Source organism: Leptonotus elevatus, chromosome 9 (genome assembly GCF_054856555.1).
Source record: "Leptonotus elevatus isolate MCC_2025b chromosome 9, RoL_Lele_1.0, whole genome shotgun sequence".
NCBI classification, from domain to species: domain Eukaryota; kingdom Metazoa; phylum Chordata; class Actinopteri; order Syngnathiformes; family Syngnathidae; genus Leptonotus; species Leptonotus elevatus.
Window position 1 is genome coordinate 24,094,307 of NC_141247.1, and position 17,999 is coordinate 24,112,305.

General features: G+C 40.6%; 2 protein-coding genes across 19 annotated transcripts in view; one reads left to right on the forward strand and one right to left on the reverse strand.

Annotated features, from left to right (window-relative positions):
• Positions 1-1,894: 1,894 nt before the first annotated feature.
• Positions 1,895-13,476, forward strand: fhl1a (four and a half LIM domains 1a). 2 transcript variants are annotated; one of them, XM_086085739.1, is made up of 6 exons: positions 1,895-2,008; positions 9,349-9,530; positions 10,584-10,761; positions 11,087-11,256; positions 11,400-11,586; positions 12,815-13,476. In XM_086085739.1, exons 2-6 carry the CDS (start codon positions 9,375-9,377, stop codon positions 12,964-12,966), a joined length of 843 nt encoding a protein of 280 aa, XP_085941865.1. In that variant the 5' UTR covers positions 1,895-2,008; positions 9,349-9,374; the 3' UTR covers positions 12,967-13,476. The 2 variants fall into 2 exon arrangements, with proteins under 2 accessions (XP_085941865.1, XP_085941863.1); XM_086085737.1 differs by lacking the exon at positions 1,895-2,008 and adding an exon at positions 5,751-5,908.
• Positions 13,477-13,480: 4 nt separating this feature from the next.
• The window catches only part of map7d3 (MAP7 domain containing 3), a 32,374-nt gene continuing 27,855 nt past the window's right edge, over positions 13,481-17,999 (reverse strand). For all 17 annotated transcript variants that reach the window (XM_086085726.1, XM_086085727.1, XM_086085716.1 and 14 more), the window contains 3 exons: positions 17,812-17,965; positions 17,095-17,360; positions 13,481-15,643 (listed from right to left, as the gene is read on the reverse strand). In XM_086085726.1, coding sequence (XP_085941852.1) covers positions 15,636-15,643; positions 17,095-17,360; positions 17,812-17,965 — 428 coding nt within the window. In that variant the 3' untranslated portion in view covers positions 13,481-15,635. The remainder of the gene's footprint in view (positions 15,644-17,094; positions 17,361-17,811; positions 17,966-17,999) is intronic.

The following is a 17,999-nucleotide window of genomic DNA, read 5'->3' on the forward strand; positions in this document are numbered from 1 at the left end:
ATTATTAATGCCATCATAGCACATCTAATGTTTTGTGTTAATTACGTGTAAAAAAAATATAGAATTTTTTTTTAGCAGATTTTAGATTTAAAAAAAAGAGCTAACACAGCATCAACCAATTAAACGTCCGGCTCATATTTATAGCCATCTTAACCAGGAAGTAGAAACCATTAGATTTTGTTCTTATATAAAATAATCGTATGTGTTGTTCAGATTGTAATATCTAATATGTGCTTCCTTATTGCAAGAGTTCAGCATCATCTTGAGTCTTGCAGGCGCGCTTGAGACGTGACCTCATGACTTCGAATACATTTTCTTCTCCACTCAGGAATGCTAAAGTGTGTGAGTGTCGCTGATGTTTTGCTTTTTTGGCAGCGCGAAGGTGAAAGCAGACAGATGTGCACATACTTTTCTCAGAGAATGACTCATCTTCATGTCGTTCTCTTGCTCATGACCAAAGAAGGAAAGCACAGAGCGTTTACACTCGTTCACGGATTGTTTTTTTTTTTTCAGAAAAGGTTGGAATGTCGCATTGTTCAGATTGTTGATATCACGCTTTTAACAGCTGCATGTTCCTGTGAGAATCGATGAAAATGTGGTGGTTATACAGACAGTTCACAGGAATGATTCACTGTCTGGATATAAAATACGAACGTTTATGTGCATGTACCGTTTCACAGTCTCAACATTACCAACGTTTTGCTTGAATACATTTGAGCGGTTGATGGGTCAAATTTTAGACAAACATTGAAGCATCTGAGTTAATGATTTTGAAATATTTTCATTTTGGTGTATTTGGATCACTTTTGGGAAAAAGTCATCAAATTTCAAGGTGAAAAAAATGACATTTAGGCCATTTGAACTACACTTCTTTTTTTTTCTTTTTCTTTTTTTTTTAGAACAATTGCACTCAGAAATATTTCAAGCCTAACTTAATATTTATGTAATTTTTTTACATGACAAATTCTCATTAACTTTTTTTTTTTTTTAAGATCATTTTAATACAAACCTACCAAATAAAACTTATATGATATATATTCAGTAGTCTAACAAAGCCTATTTATTTGAAATATTCCTCAGGTTTATGCATTTAGTATTAATAAAGTATAATTACTTTTTTTGTACGTTTTTGGGATGTCTGCACAAACATTTTTGGTTTGTGTTAAAATTATCTTAAAAAAAAAAAGTAGGCTACATGGGAATTTGAATTTATGTAAAAAAATACATAAATCTTAAATTAGACTTGAAATATTTATGTGACTTTTACATCATTATTTGACATCTTTTTTTTTTAATGTCAAGTCAACTTTAATTCTATAGCGCCAATTCACAAGTTCAGAAGGAAGGGAAAATAAAACCATGTTGTATCAACAACAGTGATTTGTGACAATTTTACACTTGTACATTGTTTCCTCATTTATCGCTGGGAATACGTTTGAAAAAGATACCCGCAATAAGTGAAATCCACGAAGTAGTCAGCTTTGTTTTTGTTTTTTTTAGTTATTATACACGTTTTAAGGCTGTAAAACCCCTCAACACACAATTTACACACTTTTCATCTTCATATTCATTTCTCTCTTGTTTAAACACTCAAGGTACAACAAAAACAAACAAAAACGCCAAATTGCAAAAAAAATCCGTAGAACACTGAGATGGCGAAAAGTGAAAATGGAACACTGTAAAAAGTATCACGTTGATTCATTTGAGCAGTGTTAACTTTTAACCTTGAGTTTGAAATCAACAACAACAAATTCATGGGAGAAAGTCACTTGGTCTTGATTTTGCTCCTAATCTCATCGGCCGCTGCATCAGCTTCCAAATTCCTGGTTGAGGTCATTGTTTGTGAGCGCGTACGGAGGTTTGGCTCATGTCCTGCACTTTTCCCCTCTTTTTTTTTTTTTTTTTTGCTCGTTCCTCCCTCTTGACTTGACTTGCGGCCTTTAAGAGGCGAGCGCATTTCACAGCTCGGCCAACAGACGAGACACTCGCAATCGCATTCTTGCACAAGGTGAGTCCAATGGCATGATTTTTTAAGGCTAAATTTGTCCCAGTGACGCGACAGCTGACCTTCGATTTGATCTCCTTTGTCAAGTGATGTACTGTCTGTTGTGATATTAATCCTCCTTAAACGTCCTTTTATGAAACTGGCGGCCGCCTGTGGTTTATCATTCACGGTTTTGTTTACATTTCTAAATAGCTCGCGCATAAATCATATATATATAATATAATATAATGTATAATGCGACAGGCGTGATTATTACATTTGTTACAGTCGACCTTTGTGCACTCCAAATGAAATTAGAATGAATTCATTGAAATGCCAGAGAAATATTTGGATTTTGTGGGTGATTAAAAAAAAACAACTACATATTAAGCAGAAGTCCAAATTGAAAAGTTAAAATAGTGTTGGCTCAACTTGATTATCCCCCTCAACTTATTTATTTATTTTTGTGTACAATTAGGTACGACAAAGGGATAAAGAAAAAATAAATAAATAACTATTAGAACTCTTTGTGTTGATTTATTTTCAATTCCCTGAGATTTTTTGAAATATATGTTTGCATTTTGACATTCCCAAGAAAATATTCTAATAATTGTAATATTTTAATGTCAATTCAAACATACTGTATGGAGTAATACTTTTCTAGCTTATTTTATTTATTTATTTTTAAATCCAAAGATCAGGGGCATTTTGAGTAGTAGATAAAAGGATGGTCGAATGTTTATATGTTAAAATAAAGCAATCAAAAGTTAAATATGTTTAAGTCAATACTAGATTATATATATATATATATATAAAAGTATGTACTGTAGCATCAAATTGTATATCAATGACAATTATGCTTAAAGGAGGAATTCCGGCCAGATCCAGTAGGTGGCACTGTGGTGGAAAAAGCCCATTACAGTACAGTATTTATTCTGGTCTTAGTGTTGCATTTGGAATATATATTTTCTTTGTGTACTCCTTGTTCCTGCCATGTGTCCTTGTCCTTTCTATGCTGTGTAGGTCGGGAGAAGCCACTGGATCCATTTCAATACCGTACCGCATTTGCTGCCGCTATGTGGCCTACTGGCCTTGCTGCAGGGTCACCTTTCCCTTTTTCTTTTGGGCCTCTCCCAAACCAAACGTATGATGTCATCATGTACCAGAGCCGCTGCTTCCTCTCCGTGATGACATCATCCGCCTTTTTGAACCCATAAAACATTTCCCAGGCCTGCTCGCGCCACTGAACAAAATAACCCGATATCAGTTTTGCGTGCCACCATTTTGTGAATTTCTGGTTTTGGAAATAGTGTTCGAATACTGTACGGTGAACCTACTTTTGTCTAAATGAAGCTCTTCAGCTCACTTCAACATTCATTTGGCACTAATGTGGCACAAGATGTTAGGGTTAGGGTTACCAAGATGCCACAAGATGGCGGCAAAGCACTACTTTCAAAAGCTCCTCAACTCACGTCAACACAGTTCCTTAGCATAAAGACAGCAACAAAGCACTACTTTTGTCTACATGAAGCTTCCAAACCGACGACAACATAATTCCGAGGCTGCAAGATGGTGGCAAAGCACTACTTTTGTCTAATTGGAAATTAAACGGGGGCCCTGAGGGAAACCCCAACGATGATGTGACCTGTGATGTCAACGAGTTGCGCACTCAGCGACTTTATGTAGCGCGCAGCTTCTTCTTCGTATGAACGTGAAAGAAAATCACATCGACGTGTCGTCGAGCCCGCAGTTGCTCATCGTATCAGCAGCACAGGCGACTAAATTTGAGCTCCAGTGCTTTTATCTGCTTGTGTGTGCGTGTTGACAGACGGTTGCCTTGGTGGCCTTTAGTGCGCACATACCGCATCCTGCATGTGTGACCTTTACTTCACAAATGTGTGTGCGTGCGTGTGTGCGTGTGCGATAATGCAGCACAGTCTGCCACTGGTCTGTCCGCACCCAAACACAATATCGAGCATGCACTCACATTTTCTCGGGGAGGGTCGCGTTGAAGATGAGCCAGATTTCCTGTTTTTGCAAGCGCACTTCTGTATTCTAGTAAAACATACAGGAAATGAGTTTACCAGACAGCCAAGACTTAACACCTATTAGGAAAAACAACACCTATTTAAAAAAAAACTAACAAACTTACGTGAACCTAGAATCATGTGATTTTAACCAACCAATCAAAACTCCAGAAAAGAAGACTAATTAAAAAATGAGGGTGAGCGCATTATGCAATATTATTACGTTACAAAGAAAATAAAATAAAAATTATATAAAAATGATGATGTGACCCATTAAAAAAAAAAAAGACCTCAAAAAAGGTCCCTGGGGTCAGAGGTGACAAATCAAGGTCCGGAAAGTAAAAACCCCGCCACAGTTTGGCTTTAGCCCCTGCTGCTAGCTAGCTAGCTAGCTCCCATTATGCTCGTTTACCTGCTAGGGAGCTAGCTAGCTAGCTAGCAGCAGGGGCTAAAGCCAAACTGTGGCAGGGTTTTTACTTTCTCGACCTGGATTTGTCACCTCTGCCTGGGATTCTATTATTATTATTTTTTTTTATAATTGTGCTTTGAACATTTTAATTTAAGGTTGTGCTCACTTTTGTTGCTAGGATCTTACAAAAGTATGAAATATCATTACAACCTATTCACCAAAGTGGAATTTCACAGAAAAGAAAACGATGGGAAACACCGTAAAATACAAATGTAAGCAGAAAATAAAGAAACCCTACAAGTTTATTTATTTGAAGTTTATTTTAATTACCAGTAAATGTAATAAAAAATAAAAAAATTCTTAGTGAATGATTTTTCTTTTAAATTTAAGGATGTTATTAAACTAATAGCAACTATGATAACCTCAAACATTAAATCAAAGCCTAACTGGTTTTAAAATAAAATAAAAAATCCAGAAATTGAAAGAAATGAATGAATAATTGCAGCACTAAAAACATACATTTTGTAAGATGACTCCAACTACACGACTGTCACTTTGTAACGCTCACGTAACCTAAATCAAGCTTTCATAAGTGCTTTCATTGGCATGATATTAAATGTGTATGACTCACTATACGGGGGGGGGCATAAATCAAGCCTTGCTTTTAATTTGATTCCATTTCCTGCCGTCATCAGTTTGGCATTTCATGTAAACCACATTTTAAAAGCAGACGTGAACGCGCCACAATGAAAAAGGTCAAACAATTAAAGAGGAAGAGAGTGATTGATCGCTTGTGATAAGCAATGCAAACATCGATTAAAATGTTCTCCCCCCCCACAAAAAAAATGTGCGGGAGTTGCTGAAAAACAAACTTGACTGCGCTAAAGTACCTCATGATGAAAAATGGAGCAAAGCCGTCACATGACTGCACCGACCAATCACAGCGCACTTCTGAGCCCAAATACAGTAAATGCGCGCTTGCCACTCTCCCAACTGATGGCCTTTTCAAATTACAACGAGAAAAAGTTGACACCAAAATAAACTTCAAAAGCCAACACTCCACTTATTCCCTCGTGAGTCATCGGGACGAATTGCGACGTTGACGCGCTCCAGCCGGCAGAGACAAACATTCGATGGCAAGGGAGGGGGGGGGGGGGCTTTGGGAGTATTTGTTGTCCTTGCGGGTCCGCCATCATTCAGAAGCTCTTTTTTTTTTTTTAACCCTATTTTTAACATGCGGAATCTAATCTCCATCGCCTAATCTATCCTGCCGATTCCAAGGCCTAAAAAGGAGGCGAAGGTTGGATTTGGACAGGGCCGGCGGGGCCGGCGGGGTCGGGGGTGGTCTCGGGCGGGTGTTTGCAGGGGTGTATATACGGACGTAAGCACATGTGGGGTCCAACCTCTCTTTCCGCTGCCTCCATCTTTTGTTTTCACATCTGCTACTGATCCTGAAGACCAGCAACATGACTTTCTACAAGCACTCAGGTACGATAACGGCGAACAACGTGTCGGTTTTAAGTTGACGCTAAAAAAGTAAAAGATTTCCCATTTTGGATAGCATAAAACAAACGTATAATAACACAGGATGTTGCGTAATTTGTCTGCAAAGGTGACAAGTTGGTGCTGAGTGACAAGCATTCGCACCATGCCGTTAGAATGCGTGACTGTCCATGTTAAAATTGTAGCCACATTATTTAGTTACAGTTCATGCGCATGCTGAGAGACGAGCATTCAAACAGGTGCTAATGCGCGTCAACATTTACAGCATTTGTGCCAATGACGAAACGAGCATTCGCACCGAGGTTTTTATAATAACGTTAGAATGAGTAAGCGGCCACTTCAATTACAATAGTCAATTTGACAGGTTTGAAAACCGTTCTTGGTCTGATGTCTAATGCAAGGTTCAAAAGGTCACGTTTGACTTGAACTGGTTTCCGTTTTAGAGCTTCAGGTTCAAGTCATTTTTTTTGTCTTGATTGAGCTGCGATACGATTTCTGCCATTCATGACTTAAGGTCTAAAAAATACAGTTAAAAAGAACTGGACCTATAATTGAGCCTTGAGGGACTCCGAGATTCACTTCATATTTTGTAAATGAAAATGAATTAACTAGAAATCACTTCTTAATGAGTGTGACTGCTGAGAGAAATATAGCAATTGTGTCCACGTTATTTAACTATGAATGCTGAAAGACAAGCATTCACATAAGGTGTTTTGAAAATAGAATAGAAGACATTTTAGAGAGAGAGAGCACTGTAGACAATTTTGTTCTCGTGAGTATTAGTATCAAGCAACATGCTCTGTAAAGGGATGAAAAGCTAACGAGAATGCCGAGACAAAAACATTCAGGCCTATGTCATCGTGTATCCCCAAAAATTGGTGTAAACACAGTGACGAGCATTACAACACTAACGGGTAGGGATGTAACGATAACGGCAATATCATGATATCGCGATATCAAAACTGCCACAATGTTGTTGTCGTCGTGTCCCGATATTAAAAGCAGCCATCCATCCATTTTCTTAACCGCTGAGTCATCTGTTAAAAAATGTCAAGTTGATTTCCATTTGTACAGTTCTAGCACCATCTGGTGGTTAGTTTTTTTTAGTGCAGTTTAATTTTCATTCGGCATGTGTTTTGGCCCTTCTATGTTTAAAATCCACGCCGATTGTCAAATGAAGGGGAATGTAATATGCTTGTGAACTCAATGTGTGCGTAATATTCATATTATTAAGTGTTATTTGAGATTGGAGGTTTGCAGTTGTGTACAAAAGCACAATATTGTGACTTTTATTTTTATTTCTTGTATCGCCATCCTCCCCACAATATCGTGACAATTATCGTATCGTGAGCTTCATATCGTGATAATATTGTATCGCGACGTTTGGATATCATCCCTACTCATGGGTAATGATTTTCTATTTGTTTTTAGCTTGAGTTTTCGGCATTAGAACTTTTTAGCCAAGCAAGGCTCAAGTCCAAAAATTGATGACTTGGATCCGACTCTCGTCAAGTCATGTGACTGGAGTCACACCTTTGCATATTTTGTTGATATTGCATCGTCTTTGATGTCAAAATCATGACGAGCGGATTGGTCAAAGACATTTCTCACAAATAAAAAAAAAGGGTCCAATGATTGCAGGGATGCGGTGACATCCCCCAAAAAACTCAAAAGGTCAACTCCCCTGTGGTGGAACATTCCAGCTCTATCACCCTCACTCATGTTTGTAAACAGAAGAGCCAACATTGCGCTGTTGTGACTCACGCCCCAAAGCGGTCTAACCTCCCCCAAACGGCTCATCTTCTCGCAGACATGTGGTTGGCGGGCAGCTGTCGCATTTGGTAACAAAGATGAAAGGCCAAGCGAGTACTGGACTTGTCCCAGTGGAAGCACAATAGCCAGAGGAGGCTTAGTGGGCCCCAAATAGAACTTGGACTTTGGAGAAGAGCCGCTGCGATTTGTTGCCTGACGACAACTCAGTTCTCAAGTCACCCGCTTTACCGCCTGGGCCCAGCTGCGCATTGATAGCATTCATCCAACACACACGCACGCACACACACACACAAACATATAAACACACCCCTACATACATGCAAACACAGACGAATACAAATGTTTAGGGGTGTCAAAATGAGTGCGTTCATTTTGAGTTCCTTTTAAGTTCCTCTAATGGCACTAATTATTTTAACGCGCGATTCATGACCACCCCGCTTACAACGCCGCAGACGCGTCCACGTCAAAATTTAGCAGTAATAAATGTAATACAATTTTTAAAATGTTTCGAATTTCACAAGTTGCATACTTAAAGATTAGATCGCTCTTAATATGAAAAGAAAAATGCACTGAGCTGTCACCAATGTCTTACAAATGCAATGATGCCATCTAGAGGCAGATATATGACCAACACAAATCAATATCACAATCGCTTTTAACTTTAACTCAATTTTGTGAATTATTACAAAATTACTGTTCCAATGACTAAAAGATGTAGCCATATTTGTATTGGTTTAATATTTTTTCCACTTTCATGTTAAGAGTATGAAAACTTGGGGAAAAAAATGTATTGTACATTTAGAACATTTGCGATTAATCATGAGTTAACTACTGAAGTTATGCGATTAATTGCAAATTTTAATCACCTGACACCCCTACAAAATATAGACACACATGCACACACAGCGGCTTCCAAATATTTGCATGTTGCCATGACTAAATGTCACGACCCCTGACCCTTGGCACGCAGCTCCAGCTGTCGTAGTTTAAACTGAAACGAAGCGCCACCATGAATCACTTTTGTCCGATGAGACATCACCACACGGACGAAATCTTTTTTCCATGTTGGTCTGTCTGCATTCCTGCGATGGAATGGCCGATAACCAAAGCGGATCGCCGATAACGAGTCGTCTGCCTCGACCGGGGAGCGACGCAGTCGACCCCGGGGCACATCTGAGCGGGCGGACGTGGGATTGTGATGGAATTTTGGCATGGAGAGTTGGATAAAAGTCACTTTTGGTTTTGCCTGCTTGAGATTGATATCACGGAGTCTCAAAAAGGATTTTATTTGAGCTCTTATTAAAAAAAAAAAGAAAAAAAAAAAAAAGGATTTTCAGTGGACGAGAGGGCGGCCACGGCAATCACATACCAGGCAGACTACAAACAATGATGAGTTGATCAGGGGTCTCCAACACAATTGGTCCATTTATTTTTGTTTGTTTGAGCGGCGCATATTCGCATAACCTCCCTGCATTGACAATTGCCTGCCAAAAATGTGTCTGTGCCGAATCCCCCTCCCGGCAATTGGCAAATTTCTCGCCAAATGCATCCACCGCACCCCAGAAACGTTAGCAATTGCCTTTCGAAGAGGCGACTCGGTTCTCCCAGCGCGGGCCGACACGCAGAAGTGACATTGTATTTTGTTGCGGCAGGCCCCAGGAGCTACCTGACCTCCACCATGACGGATCGCTTCGACTGCTTCTACTGCCGCGACAACCTGCACGGCAAGAAGTACGTCCAGAAGGACGACAAGCACGTGTGCACCAAGTGCTTCGACAAAGTCTGCGCCAACACCTGCGCCGAGTGCAGGCGGCCCATCGGCGCCGACGCCAAGGTCAGAGAGCAACACGCGCATGCGAGCGCACACAAAAATGGTTGTAAACAGAACTAGGAAGTGAGGTTGTTGGGGTTTTTTTTGCATGCAAGAGGTTTTTGGGTGTATGTGAAAGTTGTTTTTTTTTCTCCTGTGAATGAGTTTTTTTGAAGTGAGTGCTTTCCCCTCACCCCCCCATGGGAGCAATCGTTTTTTTGGGGGGGTGTGAAAAAGTATTTTTTGCTGTGCTTTTTGATGCTTGAGTTTTTTGGATACCGGTAAGTGTGTGAGCTTTTATATGAGTGGAGGTTTTTTAGTGTAAGTAAGACATTTTTGGGTGACTGGAAGTTTGTGTTCGAATGAGAATGATTTTTTTTTGTGTGTGTGTATGGTATGTGAGTGAAATGATTCTTTGTGCACACATGTGAGAGTTTTTTGGGTGCTTGAGTTTTTGGGTCAGTGTGGGAGTTTTTTTTTTTTTGTGGCGTTTTTTTGGTGCAAGAAGTTTTTGGTGAAAGCAATTTTTTTTTGATGTGTGTGAATATCTGAGTGCAAAATATCTCATACTCTCAGTATGAGATATTTTTGATGAATAAGAGTTGGTGTGAGATTTTTTTTCAGATGAGAGAGTTTATGTTGACTCAAGTTTTTGCGTAAGTGAAAAGTTTGTGTTGACGCGAGTTTATTGGTGAGTATGAGACATTGTGTTGTGAGTGTGAGTTTTTAATGTGAGAGTTTGTGGTATGAATGAGAGTCTAAGGGGAGTATGAGGGGTTCTTTTTTTTGCAAATTTGAGGGCATTTAGGTGTGTGTGTAAACGAGTTTTTAGCATGTGCGAGTTTTTATCTGAGAATGAGTTTTTAGAATGTCAGTTTTTCTAAAAGTGAACAATGTGAAAAAAAAATTTGTGGTGAGTAATTTTTTTTAATGTACGACTTTTTTGTTGTTGTTGTGAGAGAGCCTTTTGGGGAGATGTTTAAAAAAACAAAATAAAATACTTGGGAGATATTTGAAAAGGTACGGCCCCATCCACTGGAGCGGCCGAGACCGACACCTCCGTTCCCTCGCACTCAGGAGCTGACCCACAAGAACCGCCACTGGCACGAGGACTGCTTCCGCTGCGCCAGGTGCTCCAAGTCGCTGGCCAGCGAGCAATTCTGCGCCCGCGACGACGGCAAGATCATGTGCGGCAAGTGCAGCTCGTGCACGGACGGCAACCGCTGCCAGGGATGCTACAAGGTGGTCTTGCCAGGTGGGACACGCCCCCACACGTCCCTTTTCTATCCTAGCATTTCATTTCAAGTCTCAGCTCTGAGAAATGAAAAGACTTTTGGTGAGAGATTTGGGGCACACCATCGGCCGGTCACCCGCAAATCAGTCAAATCAATGGACACAACAAACTGTATTGAACTCATTCACGGTTCAAATGTTGTATTTGACGTCTATAGCCGTCAATGGCAGTGAATGAGTAAAGATTAAATACAAACATGGTCATTTTTGAACACCTCAAGTGGAACACGACGTGTGTGTGTGTGTGTGTGTGTGTGTGTGTGTGTGTGTGTGTGTGTGTGTGGCAGGTGCCAAGAACGTGGAGTATAAGAAGAAGGTGTGGCACGAGGATTGCTTCACCTGCTTGGAGTGCAAGCAGCCAATCCGCACGCAGAGCTTTCTGACCAAGGGCGACGACATCTACTGCACCGCCTGCCATGAAAAGAAGTTCGCCAAGAAGTGCTTCCACTGCAAGCAGGTGCGTTCAGCCAGCATTTCCTGGTGGAGAAGGAAGAAGGCACGCGTCAAGATCGTCCTGATTGTCTTCAAGCGATGACGTCTAAAGTATACATTGACCTTCGACGACACTTGTGAACGATGCGACGTGCCTTTCCTTCCCAGCCCATCACCTCCGGCGGGATCAGCTACCAGGAGAACCCCTGGCACGCCGAGTGTTTCGTGTGCACCACCTGCCGCAAGCCCCTGAGCGGCACTCGCTTCACCCCCCACGAGGACGCCTTCTACTGCGTCAACTGCTACCGGAGCGACGTGGCCAAGAAGTGCCACGGCTGCAAGAACCCCATCACAGGTCAGACCACAACATCAACAGAAGCGAGGGCCTTGAATCCGACATTTACATAATCTGGAGTCCTGTACGTATTGATATTTATTTGTGGCAATTATTTTTGTTGTTTTTCTTCACCCCTAAAATTAATGTAAATGTATTTTTTAATTCATACTTCATCCATTTTCTTAACCCCATAGTCCTCACAAGGGTCGCTGGAGCCTATCCCAGCTGGCTTCGGGCAGTAGGCGGGGTCACACCCTGAAACTGGTTGCCAGGCGATCCAGGTTCATTTCATAATATTGGTATTTTTTTCTTAAACTGTAAGAAACACATACATACTGTGCTATAAACATATAAATATACTAGGGGTGTCAAAATGAGTGCGTTAAGAGTACATTTTAAATTCCTTTAATGCCACTAGTTATTTTGACGCGCGATTAATGACCGCCCCTTACTTGGAAAGCCTGTACTGGAGGAATTCCAGTCGTAACACAGCAGACACGTCCACGTTAAAATTTTGCAGTAATAAACGTAATAATAATGCGTATATTTGTGGAGACTCGGGTCAAGTTATATTTGACCATTTTTAAAATGTGCAGAATTTACTTCATGTTAAAGATTAGATAGCTCTTAATGTGAAAAGAAAAATGCACTGAGCTGTCACCGTCTTACAAATGCAATTATGCCGTCTAGTGGCAAAAAAATGACCTCAACACAAATAAATATCACAACTTTTGTTTTTACAGTACAGTAAAACTCAATTTTGATGAATTATGAAATCACTGTATTAATGACTGAAAGATGGTCTTATTTCTATTAGTTTAACAATGACTATGAAAACTGTACATTTAGAACAGATAAAAAATATGTGATTAATTATGAGTTAACTATTGAAGTCATGTGACACCCCTAAAATATGCATATATTCGAAAGGGCCGACGAGTGCCCATGTCATCAGGTTTCAGATTGCCCATCCTTGATGCGTAACTAATATAAGAATAAAAAAAAACAGGTATGGCAAAAGCTTAAACATTACGCTGTTGAGTCTAGAGACTGCTGCAGGTTCTGTTCCTGGCCAAAAGTGGAACACATCCTGCCCAAAAACAGAAGCACCGACCTCACCTGTCTTCTAGAACAACAGTACATTGATCAATAAAACCCGTGATTGTGCCTGACTTAAATAATTCAATCAATCACGGCAAACTTCATTAATGGTAACTATTTGTCAACGTTCCATGCGTGTCCGCAGGGTTCGGCCACGGCACCAACGTGGTGAACTACGAGGCCTTCTCCTGGCACGAGTATTGCTTCAAGTGCTACAAGTGCTGCCTGACCTTGGCCAACAAGCGCTTTGTCATGACCGGGGAAAACATCTACTGCGTCAACTGTTGTAAACTGTGAGATGACGGGAAGAAATGGCATCTGTCACACCCTCTGAAAAAGAAAAAAAAAAAAGCAAGAAAAAAAAAATTGAAAAGTGGAATCAGAGGGTGCAAAATTTAAGAGGTATAATTCCAGTTTATCTGACACTACAATAATGCTTACAATCAGTTAAAGTCCATTAATCAATACTATAATCAGCTCTGAAAATATTAGTTGGATAGTCAGCATAACAAAAAAAATATATAAACCACATTTGGCTGAATAAGGTTTTGTGTGTATATTTTCTATCGATAGAAACATGCAAGCAGCATTTCATGTCAGGGTAGGTGTTGCTTTCAGTAGGAAAATACAGAACACGGTTGTGCATGCCTGCTTAACATACATACAAGCTTTGATGAATAAGCTGCGTTTTTTGCTTTTTTTTTTCCTGAGTGATTTGAAATTGTAGCACTTAAAGCTGAAATACAAGCAACCTATGTATTCAAGAAAAAAAAATGCATAAGAATGAATAAAGGCGTTGCAATCTCACGTCTAGTTTTGCAAGACTTTATTAACAGTTTATAACATCTCAGAACACTTGAATATATTTACAGTACAAATGTTACTTGGGGACAGACTGATAATGGTTGCTGGGTGAGATTTTTTTATTTATTTTTTTTATTCACAAAGGACTTGATTGTCAGAGGCCGAGGTAAGGACACGTTTGTTTGTTTTTTTAATTGTTAGTTAACAGCAACATTAAAAACCTCTAAACCTCCATCTAAGGCACAGTCCTATCTAGCAACTAAATGGTACGTGTTTGGAAAACCATTTACGTATTTGCTTCCATATATTCTCTATATCCCCCTTAAGATCTACTTACTTTGTCCTTACTACAGTTGTCAGACATTCCAGCAACTGTCAAGCAAGTGAGGAGAAGAGAGTACTCGTACCTTCAGGCAGATGTCAAGGATATGGAAATAAACGCTCAAACGGCTTTCTTTTTGCTATCTGATCGAGCAGACAAGCAGCAGTCGCAGCCTCCCCCCAGCAGGCGGCGCTCATGAGCAGTTGCTGCAGCAGAGCGCCTGTCCTGGAAGTGTCACACAGAGGTCACACAGGCTACTAATAAAAGGTCACGTCACATGACAAGCTACCCGAAGCATTGAACATGGCGAGTACAGAACGCGTGGAGGACGGCTGGATGAACAAAGTTTTACATTCCTAAAGCCCTCTCAGGTCCTTCCGTTGGGATTGGCGAAAGTGCCAAAAAAACAACAAGGCAGAAAATGGAGGCCCTCCGAAATATTCAAGATTTCAACCGCGGAAACAAGCGACGGCTGAAGGCTCAAAGTCTTCGGCCGCTTTCAGAGTCGGTACTCGGCCCTCATGGCTTCATTGGCCTAACACTGATTACATATACAACCACTTTAAATATTTGCAGAACTGTATTTTCATATATAAACAGCCATGTGTCATATTAAATAAAAAAAAACAGCTGAAATGCATTTTTTTTAAACTTACAAACATAGCAGCTAGCGTGTGCAGAGAACAAGACGATGGAACGGGGTGATGTTGCAATTTCATTAAAAGATGGAAATTCCGTATTTTTACATTTTTGGTGTTTTTTTTTTTTTTTTGCTTAAAAGGAACAGAGTGTCGTAAACTATAACCATCTTGTTAGTAAACAGAAGCTCCATATACAAATGTACAAAAATACAACAAAGCAAACTGAGCCCTGAATAGCAACAAACAGAAACTGATGCATGCCTGCTACGCCCTCTGGTGGCCAAAAAGCAGATTGCAACACAGGATGTCTCAAGCCTCATGTGTGTAAAGCCGTTTGAGCATTATTCCATATTCGGGATAACCAACTTGAAGTCAATGTACTAGTACATTGTCCTCACTAGTGAGACAATCCAGCAATAGTAGAATGACAGTCTTACGAGTAACATAACTCACTAGTAAACTACTTTGTCGCACACTAGTAATAGCACAGTACAGTCGCTCACTAATAATGTTTAATTGGGTATTAGCGGGCCAGAAGTGACACTAGAAGTGTAAAAAAAGTGTTTACAAGTCTGACTAGTGAACCGACCTTCAGTTTGACAATGAGGGTATTGAATAAATGCTCAAACGGCTTTCTATGCTTCATATATGACAGGAAACCATGCGCGCACGAGCAATGAGGGCAGAAGCGACCCCACCAAAACTAGAGTTGTGAAGAAAAACAAAAAAAATGAATAAGGCCATATTAGTTAGACGCTACCAAATCGACAGCAGGCGGTCAAGTAAATTTCGAAGAGCCACGCACGCGCCACAATCCCCGAGAGGTACGAGAACAGGACATCTTTAACGTTTGTGCACACCAAAAACGCTCATCTAAATAACAAACAAAAATGAATTAATAAATTACAACAGCGGACCCCTGACAAAGACAAAAAGAACACTTTAAAACATCTGGGACAGCACAAGAAAAGAAAAGGAAGAAGACAAAGTAGACCTGACGCGAGAAGAAGGAACGTGGAATTTCCCTGAAGCTTTCGTCATCTTGTCGATGAGACACTTAAGCACTTGAGGCGAGGTCTTTACACGTCACCTTGGCCTTCTCCCTCTGGAATTAAGAGGAATCTTTTTCAACTAAGCTCGGGAAGTTGAGGAGTGCAACAGTGGAGAGGCTTTTTGGTGCCGGCCGGCCGGGTGCAGCATCAAATCTCTGCAAATAGACAAAATGACTTTAGGGGTTACTGTTAAGGCGTCTTTGGATTTGACAATTCATCATAACGTTACAAGTTCTTCTAGGTGGCAACAGCCGAAAAAGTTCTCCAATGACTTGTTACAAACAAATCCTTACTTGCCATTTGACCAAGGCATACACACACACAACAGTGGCTGTAATTTACATTTCAACAGATTAAGTTCAGTAAAAAAAACAGATGTTGCAAAAATTCAGACATAGTGAACGTGATCATTGGGGGATTGCCTCATCAATTCAGGAGATGGCAATACAGCAGAACCTTGGGTTTCGTGATTAACTTGTTCCAAAAAGTGACAAAATTGAAAAAGTACGAAAACTACAGCAATATTTCCCATGGGAAATAATATAAATCCAACCCCCCACCCCCCCCCAAATTATTTTTTGAGAGAACAACTACACTAACAACCAGAAAACTGTGAAATAAATAATGACTGATAAAACAGCTAAATGAACATTAAACATCACTTTTACCTGGGAGTGAGGAGGGGTTACTGTTTGGAAAGGAAATGCGACATTTTACATGCTACATGTTCTTGAATTCTATGCCGTTTCTCATCTTCTTTATCAAAAGCACTTGGAAATGTCTTTGGTCCTATGACGCCTTACTGAACAGTCACACAATATATAAAAGCATAAAAACTAATTTTTTTTTCTTCAAAAAATAATTTTGCCTAAATCTTCTCCTCATGATGCAAATGGTTAATTTTTTTGTGTTTTCTGAAGAATCTGAAAAAAAAAAGACGATTATTTTAACTCATTTACACTAAATGAACCCCCTTCGCTGCCGGCCGTTTTACTGGGTTTTGGCTGATTTTGCAAGGCCCATAGAATATTGTGTTCTATTGCTATGAAAACATGGAACCTACCAAAAGAAACATTACAGGCTACAAGTACATTCGTATGTGTTTCCAATTTGCAGCAAATGGCATTTGAATAGAGCCAAGTTTCATCATTATTCAAATTCCTGTTGAAAACTGTCAAAAAGAGCTTGTTGCAACATGGCCCTGGCTGATCTCTTATACTTTGCTACCACCTGCTGGCTACTTTTTGTAACAACTACTTTAGCTTTAAGCGACCTCTTCAGGTCAGAAGCTGCATCAAATCCTTCGGTATGCTCTAGCATAAAAACACACACGTATAAATACGTTTTTGTGAGTGCATAAAGTATTAAAAATGCGTTTATACATTTTTGGGTTTGAATGAGTTAAAAGGTGTCGAAATGGTTCTGATGAACACACAGGGTGACGCTGACTCATGTGTGGCGGAGGAGGAGCACTATTTACCGCATCTACCTGATTTATCCTCCTCAACCACAGGTTCCGGTGGATGAAAGAACATTAAGGAATACAAAAAGGAGTTAAAGCTCAAATAAACCATCAGCATCCACGGCACAAGAATATTCTGCTCACCCGAAAGAGCCTCCATGGCTTGACTGGAGGAATGCAGGGAGTTCACGGGGCTTCCTTTGGTCCCGTCCGACCCGTCACAGTTGATCAGGACCGGGTTACAGTCCTCGGCCTCGATGAGGGCGTGAGTCTTGGCGTTGCGGTCCATGAGATCCTCAAAGCTCCACTGATTGGACTTGCCGCCCAGGCCCGACACCAGGTCCACTTTGGCCGAGTCCTGCTCGTTCTGGAACTCCGAACCCTCCACCAGACGGCTCTTTGAAACTGGACTGGAGAGAGGAACGCCAGCGTGGTTATCTCCAAGTCAGTGATTCACAACCTCATTTTCACGCCAAGTAAGTCCATCTGTGAGTCAATTGATCAAGGCCTTCTTATGCTGCGTTAATGAATTAAATGGATTAAAAAGGAGCTCGAGAAACAAATCCAGCACATGGACAATTAACGACGTTGTCTTATGTAATGTTTGGTCATGAGTTAGGGGGCGCTAATAGAGCTTTTGCTTGCATTCCATTAGCTAAATCCACTGCCTGCGCAGCTTATGTGAAAGTGAGCGTTCTAATCATCGCATCGTTATTACTTTGACTTAAAAAGGCTTTTCAGGGATGTAGAATGAACTAACTGCTGGTTGTGCCAAATATCAATACATCTGTGTTTTGATAAAGATTATGGAGCTGTGCTAAAATGAAGTGTGTACGAGTGACTGTTTCAAGGCCACCGTACCTGACTGCTTGAGTGTCGTCCGGGGCGTTGTTGTTCTCCTTGTCGTCCGTTTCTCCTCTTCCGTTCAGGCAGCCCAGCGGTTCTTCTCTCCGTGGCACTCCGTCGCCACAGTTGTGCATCTCCATGGCAAAGTCCCCCATCGGACCTTCTTCACCTACCGATGAGACCAGATTTAGAACTAACGGACG